General features: G+C 39.9%; 1 protein-coding gene across 5 annotated transcripts in view; it reads right to left on the bottom strand.

Moving 5' to 3' along the window:
* ASAP2 (ArfGAP with SH3 domain, ankyrin repeat and PH domain 2) overlaps positions 1-25,134 on the bottom strand; it is a 217,701-nt gene that overhangs the window by 138,961 nt on the left and 53,606 nt on the right. For all 5 annotated transcript variants that reach the window (XM_037812568.1, XM_037812566.1, XM_037812569.1 and 2 more), the window contains exon 2: positions 9,657-9,729. In XM_037812568.1, coding sequence (XP_037668496.1) covers positions 9,657-9,729 — 73 coding nt within the window. The remainder of the gene's footprint in view (positions 1-9,656; positions 9,730-25,134) is intronic.

Below are 25,134 nucleotides of genomic sequence, written 5' to 3'. Positions count from 1 at the left end.
TTGTGCATAGATCTCTTTCCAAATTTTGGATTATTTTCTTAGAAAAGCATCCTAAGAATGGAATTTTATTCAGTGGCATAATGATTTTTGTTTTTCTTTATGTGCAATGCCAAAGTGCTTTCTGAAAACTCTATATGCCAATCTTTTATGCCACAACAATGTAGCAGAGTACCAGTTTCCCAGTATTCTTGCCAAATACTGAAGACTATTATGATTTAACTATTTTCCATTCTAACAGGTAGAAAATCACACCAGATATAGAACCTCCTTAATGCACAATGAAACTTCCCTTCCTCAACTATTAATATATTTCTTTTGAACTGCTCCATTCTAATTATAGGATATCAGTAACACTAAATATATTTCTCTGTATAAATTTTAAGCCTTCTTTAACAGCTGTATCCTAATTAGCAGTGAGATAGCAGGGAAACACACACATACAGTTGATGAAGTCTCGTTTTCCTTTATAGGTGGATTGATTCATGTTGTCCACGAAAGGCATGTTCGGGTGCCAACCCCTGGTCCTGCAACCAACAAGCTGGCAAGGTTTTTGCAAAATGTGTATGAGCAGAACCACCACCAGCCTGGACTGAAAGGGACAGAGAGAGGATGAGGTGAAGAAGAATAACTTCCAGGGCTTCGGACTGAAAAGATCTTCTTGGGCCAAGAGAGTGGGCCCACCCCCAAGTGTGGAAAGGGCTGGTCCGCCCCTGAGCATGGAGGGGGTGGGCCTTGAGCCCCATTGTTCAGGGACAGTGCTGTCACCCCAACAATCGGAGGTGGGGGGGCCTGTGCCCCAGCATTCACAGAGAGCCCGGCCTTTGCACAAGGGCTTGGAAGGGGTGATGCTGCTGCTCTGTCAGGCCCGGAGGACAAAGCATCAAGCCACAGATGGCTCTCAGGCCTCGAGATCTAATGAATTTTGCCTGCTGGGTAACAAACCTGTTTGGGACCGGGGCAGCTGTTTCCCTTCCAATTTTTCCCTTCTGGAATGGAGATATTTATCCTCTGCCTGTCCCACAGTTGTACACTGGAAGCAGTAACTTGTTTTCTAGGTTTTACAGGTCCACAGATAGAGAAGAATATTTCCCCAGGATGGATGACACCCTTACTTCATTCTGATGAGACTTCATACCAAGTAATGTTAATGAAATAACTTAAGGCTTCTGAGATGTTGTGATGGAATAAATGTATTTTGCCATGTGGGACGAGCATGTCTTTTGGGTCCAGAGGGTGACTGTTGGGGATTGAATCATCCCCCACAAAAGGCAGGTTCAAGTCCCAGCCCCTGTTCCTATGAGTTTGGACCCACTGTAAATAAAATCTCTCCAAGACGTTACTTCACTTAAAGGATGGCCTGAGCCAGGTGATTAGTGGAGTCCCTTATAAGAAGAATGAAATTCCGACAGAGAGAGAAGCCATGGGAGCAGCCAGAAGCTGCAAGTCAACTGGACCTGGAAGAGAAAGGAGAAGATGCCGCCATGTGCGCTATCATGTGACAGCAAAGCTGGGGACCCCCAAGACTGCTGGCGAGCCAGAAGACACCAGCCCAGGAGGAAGAAAGCCTCTGAGCTTCTGAAACCGTGAGCCAATAAATTCCACCTGTAAAATCAAATCATGGTATGGTATTTGTTTTAGCAGGTATGAAACTAAAACAATGGAACATGGTAAGGATTTGAGGGAAAATGAGCATTTTTTTTCTTTTAAACTCTTCATTACAAGGATGTGACAATTTCTCTAGGACATTAAGATTGAGGATAAAGGTGCTATCCCTCTCAGTAAGAACAGCTGAAGGGAGAGTAATTCTAGAGAAGTGAAAATGAAAGTCTTTTGTTGCTTCCTTCTTGATGAAGAATTTTCCCACCCACTGATACGTCAAACTCAGCTGAAAAAAATGTTACCTTCAACTTCCTCAGAGGGGAAAAGCACCTTTGGGTGAGACAGGCTTGGGAAATTTTAGACTAATAAGCATTTTAAAATAAATATGAACTGGGGACTTTGTTTTCTCTGTTTTTGTTTCAAAAGAGGTCACGTATCAGTATATTTTGAGTGGGAAAAATTATTGTAGAAAGTTTCTCAACAAATCATTTTAACAACTGCTTTTTGAAACCTGTACACAAAACTTTCCAGAAAATACATTTGGCTGGGTTATTTGTCGTCCTTTTGAAAACTGGACGTATGTGTAAGAAAATGCATTTGATGCGTATGTGGAACACACTGACACCTGATGCCAGTCAGTATCCACATCAGCTGTCAACTTAGACAAGCAAATTCTCAGGCTCCAACCTGGACCTACGGAACCAGAAATTCCAGGGGTCTGACCCAGCCATGGGTGCTTTAATAAGTACTCCAGGGGATACAGCTGTACTTTAAAGTTTAGGAACTGCTGGTCTAAGGGAGGGATCGGCAAACTTTTTCTTAACAACCCAGATAGTAAATATTTTAGGCTTTGCAGGTCAAGAGGCAAAACTGGTTATTGTGTCAATCAATACATGGTAAATGGAGAAAAAAACAAAAAAACAAACAAAAAAAAAACAGGTGGCAGGCCATAGTTTGCCAACCCTTGCTCTGAGGCTTCTGAGAGCAAATTCCCCTTCTACGTAACTCTAGATCAATCTTTACATAGCAGAGCATGGGGTCTGCTATAATATAGACTTCTTATATCTAAAACTACAAGTTTACCTCTCCTATACTAAGAGGACCATCTAAGAACTTAACACAGAAACATTATAATCTATAACGGCATATTTACTGGGCACCTGCTATTTATCTGCCCCTGTGCTAGCCACTGCAAGGAACACACAAGAAACATTTGCAGCTGCCATGCCTACAATGTTTACAGAACTATATTTGCCATTTTTCATGTTATCTTGGTTAATCTCACTAACACAAGACCATGAAATATTAATATTCCCATTTTACATGAGGAGTGGTTCCCTGTCCTCAAGGGGTTTGCAAGCTAATTGAGGAGTGAAGAACAATACAAATAAAACAATAAAGGGCAATAAAGAACAATAAAGAGCAACATTTAAACTGTTAAACAGTGCCTGCATATTAGGTTCTCTTTAATTTATGGATGACTGTGGAATCAGAACTGATTTGACCTCCAAACTTAAGAATTCGGAGGTGAGGTGTGGTAAGCAGAATAATTTGTGTGCCCCCTCTCATCTTCACCTGTAAAGGTGCCCATGCCCCAGTCCTCAGAACCTGTGACTATGCTATGCTTCACGGCAAAGAGAAACGGAAGCAGCAAACAGAGTTGAGGTTGCTGATCAGCTGGCCCTGGGGTGGGGAGATCATCCTCAATTACCTGGGTGACTTTGTGGTCATAAGCATCCTTAAAGGTGAAAGAGTGAGGCGGGAGAGCTAGTGTCAAAGTGACACAATACGAGAAACCCTTGACCAGTCACTGCTGACTCTGAAGATGGACGGGGAAGAGTCGAAGAACGAGGGCAAGAAAACAGATTCTCAACCAGGGTCTCCAGGAAGGAGCACAGCCCTGGACGCATTAGCTTTAATCCACTAAGACCCATTTCAGACTTCTGACCTCCAGAGCTGCAGGATGATAAATGTGTGTCATTTTAAGCCACTAGATTTTGGTAATTTGTTGTAGCAGCAAGAGGAAACAAATATACAAGGAAATCAAAGAAGGCTCAGCTTGCCAGAGATGGAGGAAAATGACAGTCTTAGTGTCTGGGACAGTAAGAGAGTATTTACAGGCCAAGGGTTGGGCTGGGTGGGAGACAAGAAATGTGAAGATAAAGACATATATGAGAGCTCCACTAGCCTGGAGTAGAGAGAGGTGGAGGTGCAGCTAGACATCAATTAGAGATCAGATGGAGTCAATCCACGAGAAAACAGGTCAGGGAAATCGGCAGAGAAGTCCTCATCTAAAGAAATTATGTAATATGAGGGATGAATTCTCAATTATTTTCACTGTTCAGTCATACATAAAGTGAGTGCTCCCCCTGTACAAGTAGTCGCCTTGGGACACTGAACATTCTAATGATCAAAACACTTAGGGAAACTTCTTTTTTTGGAACTAACTTCCAAAAAAAAAATTTAATCTATCCTTAGAGTCCTCTACTAAATATATTCAAAAGAATGTGCTACTGAAAGCAGTTCTAGAGAAGAGTTCCAAAAATGCTGTGAACGATGTCAGCGACATCACAGGAAAAAGTATCGAGTTTCCTTAACTATTTTGAAATAGATGACACTTCTACTGAAATAAAGATTTCAGGAGCAGTGTGATGGCTTTAAAAAGAAATCAAGACACTCATGACCTTATTATAAACTTCCAACTTGGCAAGACATAATATGTGGTAAAAAGATGACACAAAAAATAAGGGGATCCTCCTCCAAGGTTAGATAAAGATAGTACCTGCTATAGTATTAAAGGACCACAGAGAGATCACAGGCCTGGGGTACCAGGAACACCAGGGGATAAAATTCTAACTCTTTTAACTAGGCTTTGTGATTTCCAACAAACTTCTCAACTTCCTTAGGTCTCAATTTTCTCTGATAACCTGGCAGAATGACATTTCAAGCAGACAAAATGGCATGTGCAGAGGGAAGAAGACACAAAATGTGGCACGCTGGGAAAAAAACACAGGTTATTTCAAAGAAGATAGGTGGGTCTGAATGTGTGGCCCAGTTTGGACATGTTCTCAGTCTTGGTCGGCATTATGGAGGGTGTGGGCCCTTTGTAAATAAGATGTCTTCAAGATGCTACTCCAGTTAAGGGGTGGCCCCACTGAATAGGGTTGGACTTTATTCCAGACTACTGGAGTCCTTTATATGCAGAATGAAATTCAGACAGAGAAAGAAGTCATAGGGAGCAGCCAGAAGCTGCAAGTCAATGGGACCAGAAGAAAAAGGAGAAGATGCCATGATTTCCATTGCCACGTGATGGAAAAAGCCAAGGAACCCAAGATCACCGACCAGCCAGAAGATACCAGCCCCACGAGAAGCAAGCCTTCTAGCCTCTGAAACATGAGCAAATAAATTCCTGTTGTGAAGATAATGCATTGTATGGTATTTGTTTTAGCAGCTGGAAAACCAAAACAGAAGGACACAGAAGAGAGGAGCCTCTCAGACAATGCACAGGAGCTTGGAGTTACATATTATGCAGTATTTACTAACCTGAGGCCTGCTTTTGGGGGTGATTGGGGAAGCAGTAGCAGTTTCAGGGCAAATAAATTTAGAAAAGGTTAACAATGATATTCTCCTCGCAATCCACATGAGCATATAAAAATCTTTGAATAGTCCTGCAGTAAAAGAAACATTTATTTGTGCTTTATCCCAATTTATCTAAATTTCTAAAGTCACAGAGGCCTTCCTTATCTCTCCCATGCCCCAGAATACACTTTTTCATGAACCTTCTGTGGACAATGGGAAAACACTGCCGAGTTTTAGGCAGCAAAGTAACATCACTGGCTTTGTATTTTAGAAAATTATTCAGGGTGGCAAGGAAAGAAATAGGGTTTGTACCACATACTCAGCAATATAGGTCAAAAAGGCAAATCAGACTTAAGTGCTAGATTCTTCAAGGTTCGCTAGCTTCCTGACGCTAAAGTACCTCCCTAAGAATGTGTGTTTTTAAGCCACACTGCTGGGGCTATCCTTGGGAGACACACACCTCCCTCTTTAAGACTATCAGCAGTCACGGAGCCAATGTTTGCACAAGAAGCAGATTATTTCATTTTTATTTCTGATAAGAACAGCTTTTCCAACATATGATAAAACCATTTTTGAACCTGACCAGAATACAAAATACCACTTTTATATTAGCCTTAAATTATAAACACTCAAAAAGCCTAAGTGAACACAGTAAAAAAAAAAAATCTGTTAAGATACTTATTGAAATCTGGTGTTTGTCAACAAAACTGTGCATCCCATTTCGTAGTGACTTCCTGATGTCTTGAAGACAGTCAACTCAGTGTGCCAGACACCAAAGACAAGTCGTGACTATATAATGGAGCAGGCCACTAAACACAACCCTGAACCCAGCAGTAATAACCTGGGTTGTAGTTCTGATGGTACTGAATTGTGCAAAGTCCTGTAACTCTCTGATCTTCCAAGTTCTCATCTGTATAATGAGAGTGGTTTCTTGTAAAGATCAGGATAAACTATAGAGAGCACAAAGCACACAGTAAATGCTAAAAAATAATAATATATTAAACTATCATTATTTCTTCCAATTTCCCTCACTTCATCTACAAAAGGAACTAGAAGAAAGTGACCACTTTTTTGGACATTCAAACTTCTGTTTTAGCAAATCCTGGTTCTGTATTAAATGGAGTTTTGTACTCTTTGTTGATTACTTTTAAATTCAAAAAGAGAGAATTCTCTACGTTTACTTCCACTTTAGGTGTTATCACTGAAAACCAATTCTACTTCCTTTTTTCCCAAAATCAGTAGCTTTCAGGTAATTAAACAATCAATTAATGTTTATGTATTGGGAAGTTAGGCATGCTGTTTTTTGGTTTGTTTTATTAAAACTGTAGAGGGCTTTGAAGAGCATTAAATGAGGATTTCTCAACCTCAGCATTAGTGACATTTGGACCAGATAATTCTTTACTGGGAGGATGTCCTGTGCATTGTAAGAAGTTTAACAGCATCCCTGGCCTCTACAACTAGACTAGACACCAAAAGCACCTCCTCAGTCAGGAGGATCAGAAATGTCAAGGACATTACGGAATGTCCCCTGGGGGCATAATCACCCTGGTTGAGACCACACATCTGCATTCTAACTTAAACCTATCATTTAAGAGACAAGATACACAGGCTAAAAGATGGTAAGTGATTTACTCCAGGCCACAAAGCTGGCGCCACAAACTTCAGGTCCCTAAACCTTGCAAACTTAGTTGGGAACTAGCTCAGTCAAAAACAACTTACATCTGTCCTACTGATTTCCTGAACATATTTCACATTCATTTGATGTTTATCATAAACAACTTAATCTTAATCTAATCATGGTAAGATCAAATACAATAACAATACATAAAATATGCAAAACAAAGGGAAAGAGAAAAAATATCTATAAAGCTAAAATCCTAAAACAATTATTTTTAGCATAATTCCCCAAAGTCTTTCTTCCTGTACATAGGCTTTTCCCCCTCTTGGTAATTTTTTAATTTTCCCCGATACCCTGAAATTTCAGTATGGCAAATCTTGAGAAACACTCACACACAATCTACACACACACACACACACACACAGTGGACTCTCTCAATCAGATCCTAAAGATTTTTCTTTAGTTCTGGAAATTTTTTAGCTATTATTTCTGAAAAATCTCCTCTTTCCCATTCCCTATTTTCTCTCTTCCGGAACTCCTGTTAGGTGGATACTGGTGACCCTCCTGTACCCATTCTTTATGTCTCCTGATTTATCTTTTATACTGTCCAACTGTTTCACTCCTTGTGCTGTGTTCAGGAAATCTGAGGACTCACTAATTAACTCTTCAGATATATAAGATCTCACATTCAACAAATTTTAGTTTTTATTTCAACAGGTATATTTTTTATTTCTAAGTCTTTCCATGGTTCTTTTTCACTAGTACCTTTTCCATTTTCAGTAATTTTACAACCTCCCTTACTTCTGAGTACATTAATCATAAACACTCATTTTAAAGTCCTTGTCTGATTGCCCTATTAATTCAGTTTCCTTATGTATAACTTAAGTTTATTGATTTTGTGCTCTTCAAATGTTAGACCTGTTCCAAATGGTATCCTTCAATGAGCAGAAGTTTTAATATTGATGAAGTATATAATTCATCAACTTTTTATTTTATGGTCATTGCTTTTTGTGTCCTATCTAAGAAACCTTTGCTTACTCCAGGCTGCAAAGATATTCTCCCATGTTTTCTTCTAGAAACTTTATAATTTTAGTTTCTAGATCTAAATCTTGAGCCATTTCTAATTAAGTTTTGGGTAAGCCATCACAGAGGATCACAGTTCATTTGTTTGGATATCCAATTGTTCCAACAAGTAGATATTATCCCAACAACTGGATGTTGTGCCAGCACCATTTATTGAAGAGTTTCTTCTCCCCATTGGATTGCTTTGGCAATTTTGCTTAAAATCTAAAAACCCTTTAGACATGGGTCTATTTTTAGATTCTCCATTTTGTCCCATTGATCTATTTGTTGATCCTTATTCTAGTACTACGCAATCGTGATTACTACACCTTTACAAGAATTGAAGTCAGGCAGTTAAGTCCTCTGATTCACATTTTTCCCGAAGATTGCTTTGGATATTCTAGGTCCTTTGCATTTCCATATACATTTTAGAATCAGTTTGATCAGTTTGTCAATTTCCCTGGCTGAGACTGGGATTGGGATTCTGGTGCATCTTGAGATCAATCTGGGGAGAACTGACATCTTAATCTTGAATCTTCCAATCCATGAACATCATAATCTCTCTCTGTTTATACAGGTCTTTAATGTCTTACAGCAGTGTTTAATAGTTCTCAACATAGACTTCTTGCACATCTTTTGTTAAATCTGTCCTTAAATATGTTTGGCAATTTTTTATTATGATATCATGCTTGCAGTTGAGATTTCCAATTGAGCTTTTCACGGCCTTGGCTTGGATGGCCCTCACTGGGGAAAAGGCAAAAGCAGTTACCAGAGTTTGTGCTCAGAGTTTTAACTGAGAGAGGGGGTGAGGTGGGACGTGTACTTCCCGATTGTTCCACATCCCTTCTGACATCACAGCCACATGAAGCACTTCCCTGCCCCTCTGTTCCAGTCACCATTTCACTAAACGGAGATACCACGAGGGTAAAGGGAACATTGCATAGATGTCAAGTGACCTAACAACTTCTGTGGGAGGAGACCCCGGGCCCCTCCTGCCATTTCATCACCCTCACGGCACCCACAGTGTTTCAGCCACCCTCCAGAGTGGTACTTTCCCACAGCTACCCTTTTTCTCCTCAACTCATCTAACCTGTTTTCAATCTGTCAAGGATTCCTCACAATGTCCAGCTCCCTCAGGCTTCCACTTTCTGGTTTCTGAATGAAACTATACAATTATTTATTGATTTTTAAAAAATAATTTCTATGACTTCTAAAGTTCTGTGCAGGGAGCAGACCTGCCACATATGCACAGCCTGCCAACTTTAAGCCACAAGTGGCAGTGGTTTTGTTTGTGCTTCAAACATATTTATCATTCTAGATCAAATATTACTTTGACTAGTTGCTTATACTTCTTTATACTTATTTTCTTCCCAAATTAGAACAGGCAAGAATTAGATGGATAAGAGAGAAAAGGAAAGAGCATATAGATATAATTAACAGCACGAGCCAAATAACAGAGCAGGAACAAGTCTGGTGTCCTTGACAACCAGTTGGACAAAGCAGGTTCGTGTAGGGCTGTCGTGGGAAACTTAGCTACGCTCTAGAGAACAGGAAGCACAACATGGGAGTGGGGGGGGGGGGACAGAAGAATAAGAAGATGAAATCCCATACTAGTACCAGAATATTAGCAAACAAAACACATTTTGCAAAAATAAACATACCAACTCACCTCTATAATTTGCAAGCCTAGAAAAGTAGTTTGGTTGATTATTCCTTAATGCTGATCAAAATTATGGGATTAGAACTTCAAATACAATACTTCCCACAAATAAACTCCTGGAAAAGAATGTATACTCACCCAGCCCAGAGATGTTGATTGCTTTCACAGATTTCTTCATTTTGTAAAGAACCATCCGGTCCACATCCAAAGCCTAAAATACAGAGAATATATTAATTAAAACGAGTTGTCAGTTAGACCATCACTACCGGAAAGCAGCCACATGAGAGGCACTTTGGAGGTTCCCTGACCAACTTTGTTAGGTTATTTCTGTGGGACAAATTTTCAGTGTAATGTGGAAGACTCGTTTTCAAACTGTGCTAAGCAGAAGTTTTGTTGGTAATCACTAAAAACCAACTCCTCCTCACTTGCGTCACCCACCTTAAGTATGTCAGCTGCCTCCTGCCAAGAGTAACTCCTGGACATAAGCCTTTCCCAGTGAAATTAGTTAACCTGAACATATCCACTTCTACCAAGTCTTAATTCTCCCTGTGTTCAAGCAGGGCTCCCCATTATGCCTGTTGTTCCTTCCCACTGCAGAGGGAAAGAACCGTGAACACATTTGTGTATTAAATACGTGTATGTATTTAACAGTCAACAAACATTTACATGGCACTTATAATGCCTAGCACATAGTAGGTGCTCAAACAATACTTGTCCAGTGGCTAATCAAACCTGGAAATTTAACTATAGCTCTGCTACTTCTGAGATCATAACCTTAGCCACATAATTAAATTTCTCTTAAATTCATTAGTCAAACTGAAACAACTGTAGGAAATCTAATAAGCTACCAAATGTGGAAGTATAGCAAGCACCATCAAACATCACGCTAAAGGATAGGGGCTGCCGTTTTTATTACTGCAAACTGTATCTAGAAGTCAAGAGCATCTACCTAAGAGAGAATATTCGCATAGTTCGACTAAGAGAGGAAAAAAATCTTAAGAGCCCACATTTGGTTGGTGTCATGGAACATTCACAGACAAAACAGGGGTGAAATTTCCTTTCAACTTCATTAAACAATGCAGTAGAGAAGAGCAACAGGTATCAACTTTTAGTTTTCGTAACGGAAGGGAGAGAAATCTGTAAACTGGGATAGCGATACCAGGGTTACTGTAAAGACAATTAAAAACGTGGGGGAACACCCAGCCCCAAGGAGCTAGGGGAAGGTGCAGAAGTGTTGGACTTCCTCACCTGGACTGGCATTGATGTTGTCACAAACATTGGGACTGGCGGTTGGATGTGCTGTGCCCTCAATCATGGGACTTGCCCTTATGAAGCTCATTACTGCAAAGGAGAGGCTAAACTTGCATATAATTGTGCCTAAGAGTCTCACCCGAGTACCTCTTTGTTGCTCAGATGTGGCCCTCTCTCTCTCTAACTGAGCCACCTCGGCAGGTGAACTCACTGCCCTCCCCACTACAAGGGACCCAACTCCCATGGTTGTAAATCTCCCTGGCAATGCAGGATATGACTCCCAGGGATGAATCTGGACACGGCATCGTGGGACTGAGAATATCTTCTTGACCAAAAGGGGGATGCAAAATTGAGACGAAATAGTTTCAGTGGCTGAGAGATTTCAAATGGAGTCGAGAGGTCACTCTGGTGGACATTCTTATGCACTATATAGATAACACCTCTTAGGTTTTAATGTATTGGAATAGGTAGAAGTAAATACCTGAAACTACCAAACTTCAACCCAACAGTCTGGACTCCTGAAGACGATTATATAATAATGTAGATTACAAGGGGTGACAGTGTGATTGTGAAAACCTTGTGGATCACACCCCCTTTATCTAGTGTATGGATGGATGAGTAGAAAAATGGGGATAAAAAGTAAATGACAAATAGGGTGGGATGGGGGGGTGGTTTTGGGGTTCTTTTTTCACTTCTATTTTTCATTCTTACTCTGATTCTTTCTGACGCAAGGAAAATGTTCAGAAATAGACTGTGGTGATGAATGCATAACTATATGATCGTACTGTGAACAGTTGATTGTATACCATGGATGACTGTATGGTATGTGAATATATTTCAATAAAACTGAATTTAAAAAAAAAAAAAAAGGCAGGGGAAGCACCAAGCCCAACATCTGGTATATAGTAGGCACTCAATAGCAAGTAGTTATGTTTACCCACTGCGAATTTTGATCAGATAAAAATTCCAGGGAGAGGGAAGAAGATGGCAGCATAGAGAGGAGTGGAAGTTAGTTTGTCCCCCTGGAATAACTAATAAGCAACCAGGTACAACTAGTAAATAATCTGGAATAACTGCTGGGGGACAAACATGACTGTCCACATATCATACACCAACGTGAATTGGGAGGAATGCCTGAGATAGCAGCATAAAATCTGTAAGTAAAAACTGCAGATACAAGCCGGGAGCCCCCTCCCCCCATGGCCTGAACTGCAAAGCCTCGCAGTGCTAGAGAGCAGCACTCTCCAAGCAAGCAAGTATATCTCAGCTGAGCTCCAACTGGGGTTTTAATTAAAAAACATGGACTGCTCGATGCAAGCTACAAATCCCCAACAAGCAGACAGAGGCTTTGGGTGGCGACTGACCTTGGAGAGCAGGAAGGTGGCCGCGGACTGGCCCTTTAGGGGGGCTCTCTGTCCCTTTTTCAGTTCAGTGGAGAAAGCCTCAGCCATTTTCAGTTCCCAGGGCTCTGACCCAGACAACAGTGGAGATAGCACAAGCAGAGCCCATTCAAATGCTAATGACCCCTCCCAGGGGGTAGTCTATCTTCCCTAAGAGGAAAGAGGTGGGGCCAAGCTCTACTATCTGCCTTCCACTCAGAACCAGAACCCAGAGCATGGGGGAAAACAGCCACAGGCCACACCTCCTTACACCAGTCTGGAGTTTCAAGCTGACAGGCACCACCTGCTGGGCAGAAAAGCACAGTGACTCAAGGCCTCACAGGGTGTATCAATCTTCTAAGGTACACCCTCAGGGAAACCAGATACTATTCCCTCCTTCCAAGACCTGAGCCTCTTCTGGTCTGGGAAAACCTGACTGGGGTAACCAAGGAAACCAGATGCCTAGACAACAGAAAACTACAACCTACACTAAGAAAAATGAAGTTATGGCCCAGTCAAAGGAACAAACTTACACTTCAACTGAGATACAGGAATTTAAACAACTAATGCTAAATCAATTCAAAAAGTTTAGGGAAGATATGGCAAAAGAGATGAAGCGTATAATGGAAACACTGGGCGTACATAAGGTAGAAATTGAAAGTTCAAAAACACAACTCACAGAATCTATGGAAATGAAAGGCACAACAAAAGAGATGAAAGACACAATGGAAACATACAACAGCAGATCTCAAGAGGCAGAAGAAAGCACTCAGGAACTGGAGAACAAGGCACCGAAAGCCTACACACAAAAGAACAGATAGAGAAAAGAATGGAAAAATACGAGCAACATCTCTAGGAACTTAAGGACAAAATGAGAAGCAAGAATGTATATGTCACTGGTGTTCCAGAAGGACAAGAGAAGGAAAAAGGGGCAGAAGCAATAAGAGAGGAAATAATCAAGGAAAATTTCCCATCTCTTATGAAAGACATAAAATTACGGATCCAAGAAATGCAGCACACCCCAAACAGAACAGACCTGAATAGGCCTACACCAAGACACTTAATAATCAGATTATCAAACATCAAAGATAAAGAGAGAATCCCAAAAGCAGCAACAGAAAAGAGATCCACCACATACAAAGGAAGCTTGATAAGACTATGTGCGGATTTCTCAGTAGAAAACATGGAGGCAAGAAGGAAGTGGGGTGATATGTTTAAGATACTGAAAGAGAAAAACCACCAACCAAGAATCCTATTTCCAGCAAAACTGTCCTTCAAATATGAGGGAGAGCTTAAAATATTCTCTGACAAACAGACAATAACAGAGTTTGTCAACAAGATACCTGCTCTAGAGGAAACACTAAAGGAAACACTGCAGACAGAAAGGAAAAGACAGGAGTGAGAGGTTTGGAAAACAATTTTGGGAGATAGTAGCACAGCAATGTGAGTACACTGAACAAAGACGACTGTGAGCATGGTTGAAAGAGGAAGGATAGGACTATGTAGGACACCAGAAGGAAAGAGGTAAGATAAAGAATGGGACTGCATAACTCAGTGAAACTTAGGGTGCTCAACGATTGTAATAAAAGGTACAAATATGTTTTTACATGAAGTAGAACAAATGAATGCCAACATTGCAAGGTGTTAAAAATAGGGTGGGATTGGGGGGAAAATACAATCAATGCCAACTGGAGACTATAATTAACAAAAACATTGTATTATGCTTCCTTCAATATAACAAAGGCAATATACCAAAGCTAAATGGTATATGGGGGCTGGGGGGGTGGGGTAGTGGAAGGATGTGGGACTCCTGGCATTGGTGATGTTGTCTGACTCTTTATTCTACTTTAGGTTAATGCTATCTGTGCCAGTTTGAATGTATTATGTCACCCCAAATGTCATTATCTTTGATGTAATCTTGTGTGGGCAGACCTATCAGTGTTAATTAGATTGTAATTCTTTGAGTGTTTCCATGGAGATGCACCCCACCCAACTGTGGGTGATGACTCTGATTGGATAATTTCCATGGAGGTGTTGGCCCGCCCATTCAGGGTGGGTCTGAATTAAATTACTGGAGCACTATATAAGATCAGACAGAAGGAGCAAGCTGCTACAGCCAAGAGGGACACTTTGAAGAATGCTCTAGAACTGAGAGAGGAACTTCAATTTACAGAGACATTCTGGAGACGGCCTTGGAAAACAGACTTTTGCTCCGGAGAGGCTAAGAGAGGACAAACACCCCAAGAGCAACTAAGAATGACATTTTTGAGGAGCTGAAGCCTAGAGAGGGAAGTCCTGGGAGAAAATCATTTGAAACCAAAACGTGGAGCAGACGCCGGCCACGTGCCTTCCCAGCTAACAGAGGTTTTCCGGGTGCCATTGGCCATCCTCCAGTGAAGTGCCCAATTGTTGATGCCTTACCTTGGACACTTTATGGCCTTAAGACTGTAACTGTGTAACCAAATAAACCCCCTTTTATAAAAGCCAATCCATCTCTGGTGTTTTGCATTCTGGCAGCATTAGCAAACTGGAACACTATTTTTCCTTTTGTTGCTTTCTAGCTGTCATGTTTTTGTTTTCTCTCTTTCCTTTTTTCTTTTTCTTTTGTCTCTCTACCTTCTTTGACTCTTTCTCCTTTGTGGAAGAAATGGAGATGTCCTTATATAGACAGTGGTGATGGTGCCAAATACGTAATTACGTGACTATATAGAGAACCAACAATTGTTTACTTAGGATAGAATGTATGGTGTGTGAACAAAACCGCCTTTAAAAAAATGGGTTGATGAAGAAACTGTGAGGGCACTATACTGAGTGAAATAAGACAGATACACAAGGACAAATATTGCAGGGTCTCACTGATACGAACTAATTATAATATGTAACCTCACAGACATAAAATATAAGTTACCAGGATATAGAATGAGGCTAAAGAATGGGGAGCGGTTGCTCATTATGAGCAGAATGTTCAACTAGGATGAACTTAAACATGTGGAAATGGACACAGAGGTGATGGTAGCATGTTGTGAGAATAACTAACAGTGCTGAATGGTGTGTGAAAGTGGTAGAAAGGGTAAGCTCAGAGTCACACATTTCATCAGAAGGAAAGTTGGAGGTTAAAAGATGGGAATGTATAAAACAATGAATCTTGTGGTGGACAATGTCTGTGATTAACTGTACAAATATTAGAAATCTCTCTCACGAACTAGAACAAATGCATGACACTATAACTAGAAGTTAATAGAAGGGCATATAGGAAAAAATATATACCTACTGCAGACTATATACTAGTTAGTAGTATTTTAACATTCCTTCTTCAACAGTAACAAATGTACTATACCAATACTATGAATCAATAATGGAATGGGGGTGGTTAGGGGTATGGGAAGATTTGAGTTTCCTCTTTTTGTCTTTATTTCCTTTCTGGAGTAATCAAAATGTTCTAAAAATTGAAAAAAAAATTAATTGTGGTGATGGATGCACAACTGTATGAGGATACCATGGGCAACTGATTGTACACTTTGGATCCTTGGATAGTTGTATGGTATGTGAACAGTCTCAATTTTTAAAAAATCCAATCAGTGATTAAAAAAAAAAATTCCAATAGTCTGTCACCTGAAACAGAGCATAGCACCTTAAAGAAATGGATTCTGGAGTTCCATCCTTCCTGAGTCACCTCTTTAATTCATTTTCAATAGCAGCATCACAAGTCCTTGTTCTACACACCGGCTATTTTACTGAATGCTAAAAACAGAAGTAATTACAGCTGACATTTTTAAATAGAAAAATGGGTCGCAAGTCATGAGAAAATTGACAGAGTGGTTTCAATACAAAAAGAATTATGAAAAGTTTTATTTTTTAACATATTGTAGAAAAAGGTTGGTAAAAACTGATGCTACACAGTCAAAAATTCTTGTAAGAGAATTAACTCATTTCCCTAGGTGGTCAACTCTAATCCAATCCTGATTTCCCCTTGAGATATAAAAGGGGATTTGGATGCAGTGAATAACCTTTGAAAATCACTCTTTCACTCTCCTCTTCACAAAGCCTTATCAACTTTTACTCTTCAATCTGCTGCCCAGTAAACATCTTGCAGAGCATGCCCTGACTTCCAAGGGGCCAGGCTCTGTTTTGCTAGTGCCAGTGATCAGACTGATGATTTGTTCAGGGCTATGTCAGAAAAAAAAAAAGCACTAGTTCCTGAAGATTTACCCATCAAGTGTGGGACAAGACAGCTCTCACATATGAAGATACAATTTCAATGCACTCATCAAAGCTCTGCTTAAGATCCCAATTCCTAGATTAACAGTCATTACAGAAAAACACATTTGATCTAAAAAACATCTAGGCTAGTACTTTTGAGAGAATTTGGTACTGCCCAGTCTTTGGAATTGTCTAGAAAAGCATCTGACCTGCATTCAAATAATAAAACCACTCCTCTTTCCAAACCTTCCTACAGACAGCAGAAGACACTGACACCAGCCTGGGTAAGCCATAGGGAAGCATTACAAGTCAGCCAACATTTGTATTTTGTACTTTATATGTGCTGGGGGTACTGTAAAGAGAGAAAATATCACACACAAAGGAAAGAAATAATAAAAAAGATTCAAAGGTCAGTTCCCAGCCCGGGTAACTGGTTAGATTTCCCAGTGTCCTTATAATAATGTCCAAACTCTTTAGCACACATTAAAAGCAACTTTTTACTATCTGACCCCTGGTTACTTCCTCAGCCTCATTTCTTGATATTCTCCCCCACTTTGATTTGCATAAGCATAAGCTTCAGTCAAAATGAACGACCTGTAGCTCCCCCCACCTCAATTTGCTATCTTCTCTTTTACTTCCAAGCATTACTTGTCGCTTCCCCTCAACTTTCTATCTTCTCTTTTATTTCCAAGCATTTATACACTCTCTTCCAATCTTAGAATATTCTCCCTGCCTCATCATGACCCTTTAACTTCTACTTCAACTTTGCAAGTTGGTTAAGAGGTATCGCCTCCTCCTGGAAATCTTCTCTGATTCCTCCTCTCCTCTTCTCCAGAATGGGTTAGGTACTCTTCCCAGGTTTTTCCAGAGCACCCTGCACTGACTCAATATAGCACCTAATAATATTTACTGAGCACCTACTAAGCCAGGTACTAGAGATACAACAGTAAGCATGGTCCATGAATTTTCCAATCTAGCCAAAGATCAAAAGATAATCCCCTAAATAAACACAAAATTACTAACTTTGATAAAAACTAGAAGCACAAGACTTATCACCTACACTGAACTGCTTCTGAACTTGTCCAGCTCTGCTTCTAGACCTGTGCTGGCAGCTACCAGCCCCGTGTGCTGTTAAGCAAAATGTGGCTAGTGTCACATACTGAAACAATAATATTTTGGATATACTGAGTGAAATAAATATAAATGAAATCAATTTTACTACTTCTTTTTACTTTTTTTAATGTTCTACCCTAATAGCAGGAACTGATGTATGCGCATCATTGTCTCCCCAGTGCCTAACAGAGAGCCTGGCATAGAACTGACTCAACAATAAGCAGTTGAGTAAACAATTATAAGACCAGAGAGATGGGCAGAGGCTCCAATGCCAGGCTGGGGTTTCAGCTGATCCCAGAGGCAATGGGGCAGCTACAGAAGGGTGTTTTGGTACTGGAAAGGTGAAAGCAGTACTCGGAGGTTATTCAGGCCATAGTGAGTGATGACTCAGGGCAGGCAGCACGAGATTCAGGACAAGGCTACCTAAGGATGAGGACACAGGCTGGGACACACGGTTCGGAAGTCATCTGCAGGCTCCATCCTAGGCAGCAGTCAGCGAGTGGTCAGGGAGAGCAGTTTTCTGCCTCTCATAACTGGATTTTAGCTCTCCAGCTTCTCGTGCTCCCCAAGATGAGAGCACTCTTCTGTCCACAGGAGTTTGGCTTTGGTTATGTTCAATGGGGGTATACTTGAGCCTGGGAGGTTAATCGCAGTTGAAATAAACCTATTAACACAGGTGAATGCTGACAAATTTCCTTCCATATTATATTGCAGAGCATAACCCTCCCTGATCATATACTGCATCAAAGTCTCGCAAAAATAAGCCACCATATGGAATTTTCCAAATCAGAAACAAGTGAATAAACAATAACTGCTATTTTTCTACAGTCTGTTAAACAGAAATTGGGAATAAAGGAGAGATAGGTGACAGAGGTAACTTTTAATTAAAATTGCAAGAGGAAAAAGCAATTACCTCCCTACTCAAAAACACGCCCTTCATTATGGTGTATATTTATAGATAATTAAGATTAAATTTGGTCAGGAGAACTTGCAATGATTAAGACTGAATGCTAAAAAAAGTCTTCTATCAATTATATATAAAAACATCACTGGACTCTTAAAACGACAACAACAAAAATAACAAAATTCAAGAAACCAAGAAACAAAACCCAAGACTTTCAAGGAGCCAATAGCGTATGTCAATCAGGCTGAATTTCTAACCAGATTAGAAATTCATTCACCTTACTATCTCCCTGTATACCCCACCTCACCCCAAAATCTAGTCAAACTTAAGGAAAAAACCCTGCATCTTTCACCAAAACTTGTGTATACAACTATAAACATGGGGGAAAAATCTAATAAACAGTAAGACCTAAGTAGCAACTGCACAACAGATTCTAAGTCTGGCCAAGCCTCATTAATTCTGAGAAGGCAGACTGAAGCTGACCTTTAGTTTGTAAAACAAGTTTCATAGAGTAAATTTATTACATAAACAGTCTCTTTGAAATATTTCAGAGGAAAATAAACAACTGCTTTCAACCATTTAAAAGCGTCTCTTTAGGAAACCCCAAACTGTTAACTTAAGTCATTGGTTCTTACTTATTCATTAAAGCAGATCCTTAAGAATCGCTACTGCTCGTCCCAAGCTGTGGCTGTTCCCGGGGACCGTGGACAGTGTGGGTAAAGGAAAGCCCACCCAGGGAAGGACACCACAGAACTGTACATTCGTCATTTTTCAGACTCAAAAGAATCCCATTCATCTCACTAGTAGACTGGTAGCGTCCAAAAAATTGCACTCTATTTCATCAATTAAAAATGTATAGAAATGTATTTTCTTTCTTGCCTACATAGTACCTACGTAGTATCTTTGATTTTGCCTATAGGCCTAAAATATTTACAGTCTGGCCCTTTACAGAAACAGTGTGCATTTTCCAGCAGGATCAAACAGCTCCTGCTCCCCTTGCCCGGGACCTGGAAGAGTTAGCTAGGGATGCAGCACTGTGCCAGTCTGGTTCCCAGCACCCTGAGGTTTCAATACGAGCCAGCCAGGGTGGGAAGGCAATGATTTCATTCCTGGATCCCAAAGATGCCACAAACAGAGAGGAAAGGAGGGCAGCCGACCACGTGCCTCCCCCATGCGGGCTGCTTGGGAGCCGTACTCCCCTCTCCTCTCCCGTGTCGCCTCTCCACGTTCCAACCTGAGAGCAGGCCAACTCAAGGCCAAGCTGAGAGCAAACGACATTCTCAAAAGACAGCAGGCAAAAATAATAATAATAAAATTTAAAAAATCAGATCCATGCTCCAAGGGAACCTTTGCCAAGAAAAGAGTCATACAAACATTCAGATGGCAGCTTTAACTCATCACAAATTCGACTTTTCAAAAAACAACAGAGAACATTAATGACACTATTAAATATTTCCAGAAGCCTTTTGGGAAGCTCAGAAACTCACTGTGGCCTGCAGGGTGGGTTTTAAGCCAGAGCAATAACAGACCTACTCCCTTCTGGGAAAAAAGCAGAGGACTGAAGAACAGCAGCCGTCATTAAGAATTAAGACCAAATAACTAAGCTAAATCATAGTTGTGCAAAGTATGTATGCAAAAGGACAAAAACTAGAAGGGCGCATTCTGGCACTGTCTAATATAACTGAAGCTACTCAGAGTCCATACACATCTGCATGTGTCCAGATTGACACAAAATAGTAAAAAACTAAACAAACCCAAATTACCTGTCAATGGCAGAATGGATAAACTGTCATATATTTATTTACGAGAGTGCTACCCAACAATGGAAATTCACAAGAATAATGTTATGCAAAAGAACGAGCTGCAAAAGTGTACGTACAGTATAATAACTGCAAACGTTTAAACAGGCGAAACTAAATTATCTTGTGTATATATCACTGGTAAAACTATAAATAAAAGCAAGGAGATTATTATCACACGCATGAAGATGGTGGCTACTCAGAGAGGGTTACAAGTGTTTGCTTTATATTAACTCTTTAAATTATAATATATTAATTTATGCACTCTTCTATATATCTATTAGTAAGAGTAAAAATAAATTTAAAGCATTTTTTTAGTAGTAAAAGAAATTCAACGAGAGTTTGAGAAAAGAGCCAGAAGTGTTGCCAAAATAAAAATAAACTCAGAGGGAGCATTCACTAGCACATCATTTTGGTCATATACAATAAGGGAAAAGAACTTGGAGATCTCCTAGTCCAATTGCTAAGCCATTATACAGAAGATGACACAAAATCAGTAAGCTAGAGACAAAGGGAAAATAACCCCAGTCTGCAAACTCTGGTCTGTCGGTTTTCCACTCCCCACACCCCAGCATCAGCTGATTCTAAATAACCCCGTGAGGTAGTTTTAGGTAATTTTACTGAACTATTTAACCTGATCTTGCAAAAAACTGCTTTTCTGAGCTCCTAAAGAAGGCAACCCTTGACAGCAGGCAAAAGGAAAAAGAAACACTTCTTTTTCTCCCAATATTTTTATTTCTGAGAATATCTTGGATTCTGTTCCCATCTCACCAGAACCAGGGGCAGTGGCACCAAAAGTATCTCTTCAGAGCCAACAGCCCTCACCCCCAACCTCCAACTGGACCTTCGCCAAGGCCTCAATCACCTGTTATGTTTGCAACAGGTGAACCAAAACCTGCTGGGTCAACCATCAGAGAAGGGAAACCAGCCTATACTGTGAGACAAGCACTCACTTGACAGCATCAGAGACCTGTATGCCTGCAGCCAAATCCATCACCCAGTGTGCGGTGTGGGCACATACCTGTGTACCTGGGAGTGAGGGAAGACGGATCACCACAAGGTGTCCCACAATGACAAAATCACTAAATGATCACCATATGCACTGCAGGGTGGTTCTCAACAGCCTTCTTTCAACACACTGATTTATTTAGTTTCTACAAATCTGGCAAGGTCTGCTCATCACAGCGACTTTTTTTAAAGTACCTTATATAAATTTCCAAATATTTTACTTGTGCAAAATAACTTTACCCAAGAGGAAGAAACAACAACATTGCTTTGAAACTGGTAAATGTCGGAATAGCTATTCATCCAAAATGTACATTTCAAAACTTGCATGCACAATATATCAATTAGATGAGGGAAAATGGCAAAGATCTACCAGCACAGATACACTTCCTAAGTGCCACAGATACCAAACTGGTAGAGTACCCTAAAACTTCGAGGGCAGGGATTCCAAAAATCTGGTGCTTCAAAAACCAGTGCCTGCAAGCACCCTTACATACTCTTGATTTGAATACAGAACTGGTACAATTTTTCTGGATGGCCATTTGGCAATAAGCTTCAAAATCTAAATTGGATATGCCTTTTAATCCAACATCACCATTTCTGAGGACTTTTATTAAGGAACCAATCAGACAAGTATACAAAGATATATTCGAGCACATTCACTGGTGTGCTTTAATAACAGTAAAAAACTAGAAAGAGTCTAAATTTCAATCAATCTGTGAATCATCCATAAAATGGAATATATATAGCTAATAAAATGATAAAGACATAAATTTATTTGTCATGGGAAGTTGTCCATGGCAAACTACACTACACTATAGAATACATGGAGGTAATATTTTAAATAGATTAAAATATGCAGATAGATATATATATATATAAAGAGATGCATTTTGAAAATAAATAAATATTTAACTCCAGTAGTGGGATCTGGGACAATTTTAGCCTATCTTTGATTTTTCTATACTATGATAATTTCTTACATATAATATAGATTATTTTTATCATAAACTAAAGCTATTTTCATTTTCTGATAAGAAATAAAAACAAAAGACCAAGAGTTTTTTTTTTCTAACTCAATTCAATGAATATCTTTTATTTTTTATCTTTGGACCACATGTTCAAACAAATATGTTACCAGGGCAGGGTGAGGTATTTTAGTCTTGATTTTATTTTAGTACATGCATTAAACTAATGTTTTTCATGTTGGTACATATCATGAAGAGTAGCAAAAATCTGTCCCTCCACATATTTAACCCTGAGCAAATCATGATAACCAAAGTCCATATTACAAAAACTGCGAGCAACTATTTATGGATCATTTAAGTGTTAGAAACTATGTTAAGAAGGTCACCAGTGTTTTCCCATTTAATTCACAATTGTTGTCCCCAAAAGCAGAAGAAACTGAGGTTCAGAAATATCAAGTAAGTTGCCCATAGTAACACAGGAAATAAGTGGCAAAACTGCATTCAAACCCAGGTCATTCCTCCAAACTATGTACTGTACTCCAAACCCATAATTGGATGGGAAGTACTCAGCCAACTATACTGAATAACCAAAAGTGGACCTGGATTTCTAACAGGTAGGTTTTCATACCGAATGTTTCACCTGACAGATGCATTAAGACTGACTGCAACTGAAAAGCTAAGAAAACAAACACCCCAGGTGAACTTCAAGTAATATGCCAATAAAAGCAGGGATAAAAGGATTCATCGTGTTAAATTTAGTGTGGTTGATGAACATAACCCCAGGCTTTTCAGAGGCCTCCTAATTATACTGCTAACTTGGGAACCTGAAAGGAGCCATTCCAAGTGGAGCCACTGGAGCCACCCCAACGGAAGCTAGAGCTACCAAGGGTCACCTGATTGGATTCAAATGAGGAGGTCCAGGTACGGGATAATGTTGTCCTGGGTGGAAAGTCGTTCCATGCAACCCTCACTGAGTTTCAGAGAGATGAAGCATCCTGTGATGGCAGAGCCCGAGCCAGAACCTGATCCCAGGACGCTTTTCTGAAGTTTCCAACATGACAATGACTGGGGCTTGATGGTGGAGTCACACAGACCAAAGGGAAAACTACAGTGGAATTCCCTGGCCTCATAATCCTTATACAAGATGGGGATAGCAGTTCATGAGTCATGAGCTCATTCCTGTTATGACAGTAAATGAGATAAAGTATTTGTAGTGCTTGGCACAGTGCTGGCACAAACTCAATACGTGAAAGTTTTATCACCACTGCTACCATTATTATTAACTGCTATGAAATACACAGCATTAGAGCTAGAAAGGGGTCTTGAAGATCTGCTGTCACACTTTCATTGTACAGATTAAGGAATTGCGGCTCAAAGAGGGTAAGTGTCTTACCTAGGTCACACAGTGGTTTACCGGCAAGTCTTACACAATGCACATGCTGGGTGCCACCTGGGTAAGGCACCTGGACAAACAACGCCATTACAATTTCCTAGCAGTGGAAGCACAGACAACTGCACTGCTCTTTACTCAGAAAAGATCAGTGAGAACAAAAAGCAAGTAAAGAAGGTTAACAAAAGATGCAAATGCAACAGAGCTTTAAAAAAATTCCATCTTGGGAAACAGGGAAGTACAAGATTATTAAACCTACTGAGCACACACACACACACACACACAAACTTGTGAAAGCATGAAATAAATTAAGTGCAATAAAAGAGAGAGGATATGCAAATAGGTATTATACACACAAACATCAAAGGATGCAGGAAGCAAACTAGTCATTGTTGAATAAGGATAGCTTCTTTTGCTTTTCTGCTAAGTTTTTTTTCTCTATAACTTCATTTTATTTTTTTGCAGCGAAGTAAGGTGCTATTATAATTGTTGAGGGCTACTGAAAAATCAAACCAACATAGTAAATGGACTTAATCAACAAATGATGCATTCATGCCAAGTCAAAGATGCACTGTACAAATGATTTGTAGTCATTTGGCAGGCAACAAGTGGTAGAAGAACTGTGTCATAAAAACATAATTTCAATGTAGAAAACTCAGAATCTAAAGATGTGCAAAGATTATTATTTCCAATCTAAAATACGTTTGAGGTAGAAAATTTGAAAAGTAATTAATGAAGGAAACAGAAGCCACTTATCATTTGAAGCTGTATGAACTCCAGAAAAACATGTTCTTAAACTTAATCCATTCCTGTGCATGTGAATCCACTGTAAGTAGGACTTGTTGAATCAGGTTCCTTCAGTTAAGTGTAGTCCACCTCACTCAGGATGGGTCTTAATCCTTTAACTGGAGTCCTTTATAAGCAGAATGAAATGCAAACAGATAGAAGGCCACAAGTAGCAGCCAGAAGCAGAAACTCAACAGAACCGAAAGAGAAGGGAGAGGCCAGGAGAGGCCGCCATGTGACAGAGGAGCCCAGGACCAAGGATTGCCGGCAGCCAGCCCCAGAACGCCAGTCTTCAGGAAGAAAGCAACCTTTTGGTGATGCCTTGATTTGGACTTTCTTTTAGCCTCAAAGCTGTGAGCTAATAAACTCCCACTGTTTAAGCCAACCCAATGCATGGTATTTGCTTGAGAGCCAGGGAAACACCACTCTCCTGTAATCATCAAGTACCACAGTTATTACTTTGACTCTTTTACATCAAGCAAGGTATTGAGGATTTGTTTGACTTTTGAGCACAAAAATGTGCTAAGAGACTGATCAAATAATAAGTAAAACAAAAATACTAAAATCTGCAAGTTTCCATTTATAAATACGTACACAGAAAAAAATTCTGGAGGAAGACACATGAAACTGTTACAGTGGTTACCTGAGGAAAGAAACAAGTGAAGGTAGACTTGTTTGGGGTTGTTTGAATATTTACTACAAGAATATATTCCTGTATTATTTTTGTGGTTAAAAATAAATAAATAATGAAAGACAGGTCTGTGGAATAAAGAGGGATTACACACTAATCAAACCTGAACAGGCTGAAACACTATGCTCTG

This window comes from Choloepus didactylus, chromosome 20 (genome assembly GCF_015220235.1).
Source record: "Choloepus didactylus isolate mChoDid1 chromosome 20, mChoDid1.pri, whole genome shotgun sequence".
Classification (NCBI taxonomy): domain Eukaryota; kingdom Metazoa; phylum Chordata; class Mammalia; order Pilosa; family Megalonychidae; genus Choloepus; species Choloepus didactylus.
This window is presented reverse-complemented; position numbering and strand designations above follow the sequence as displayed.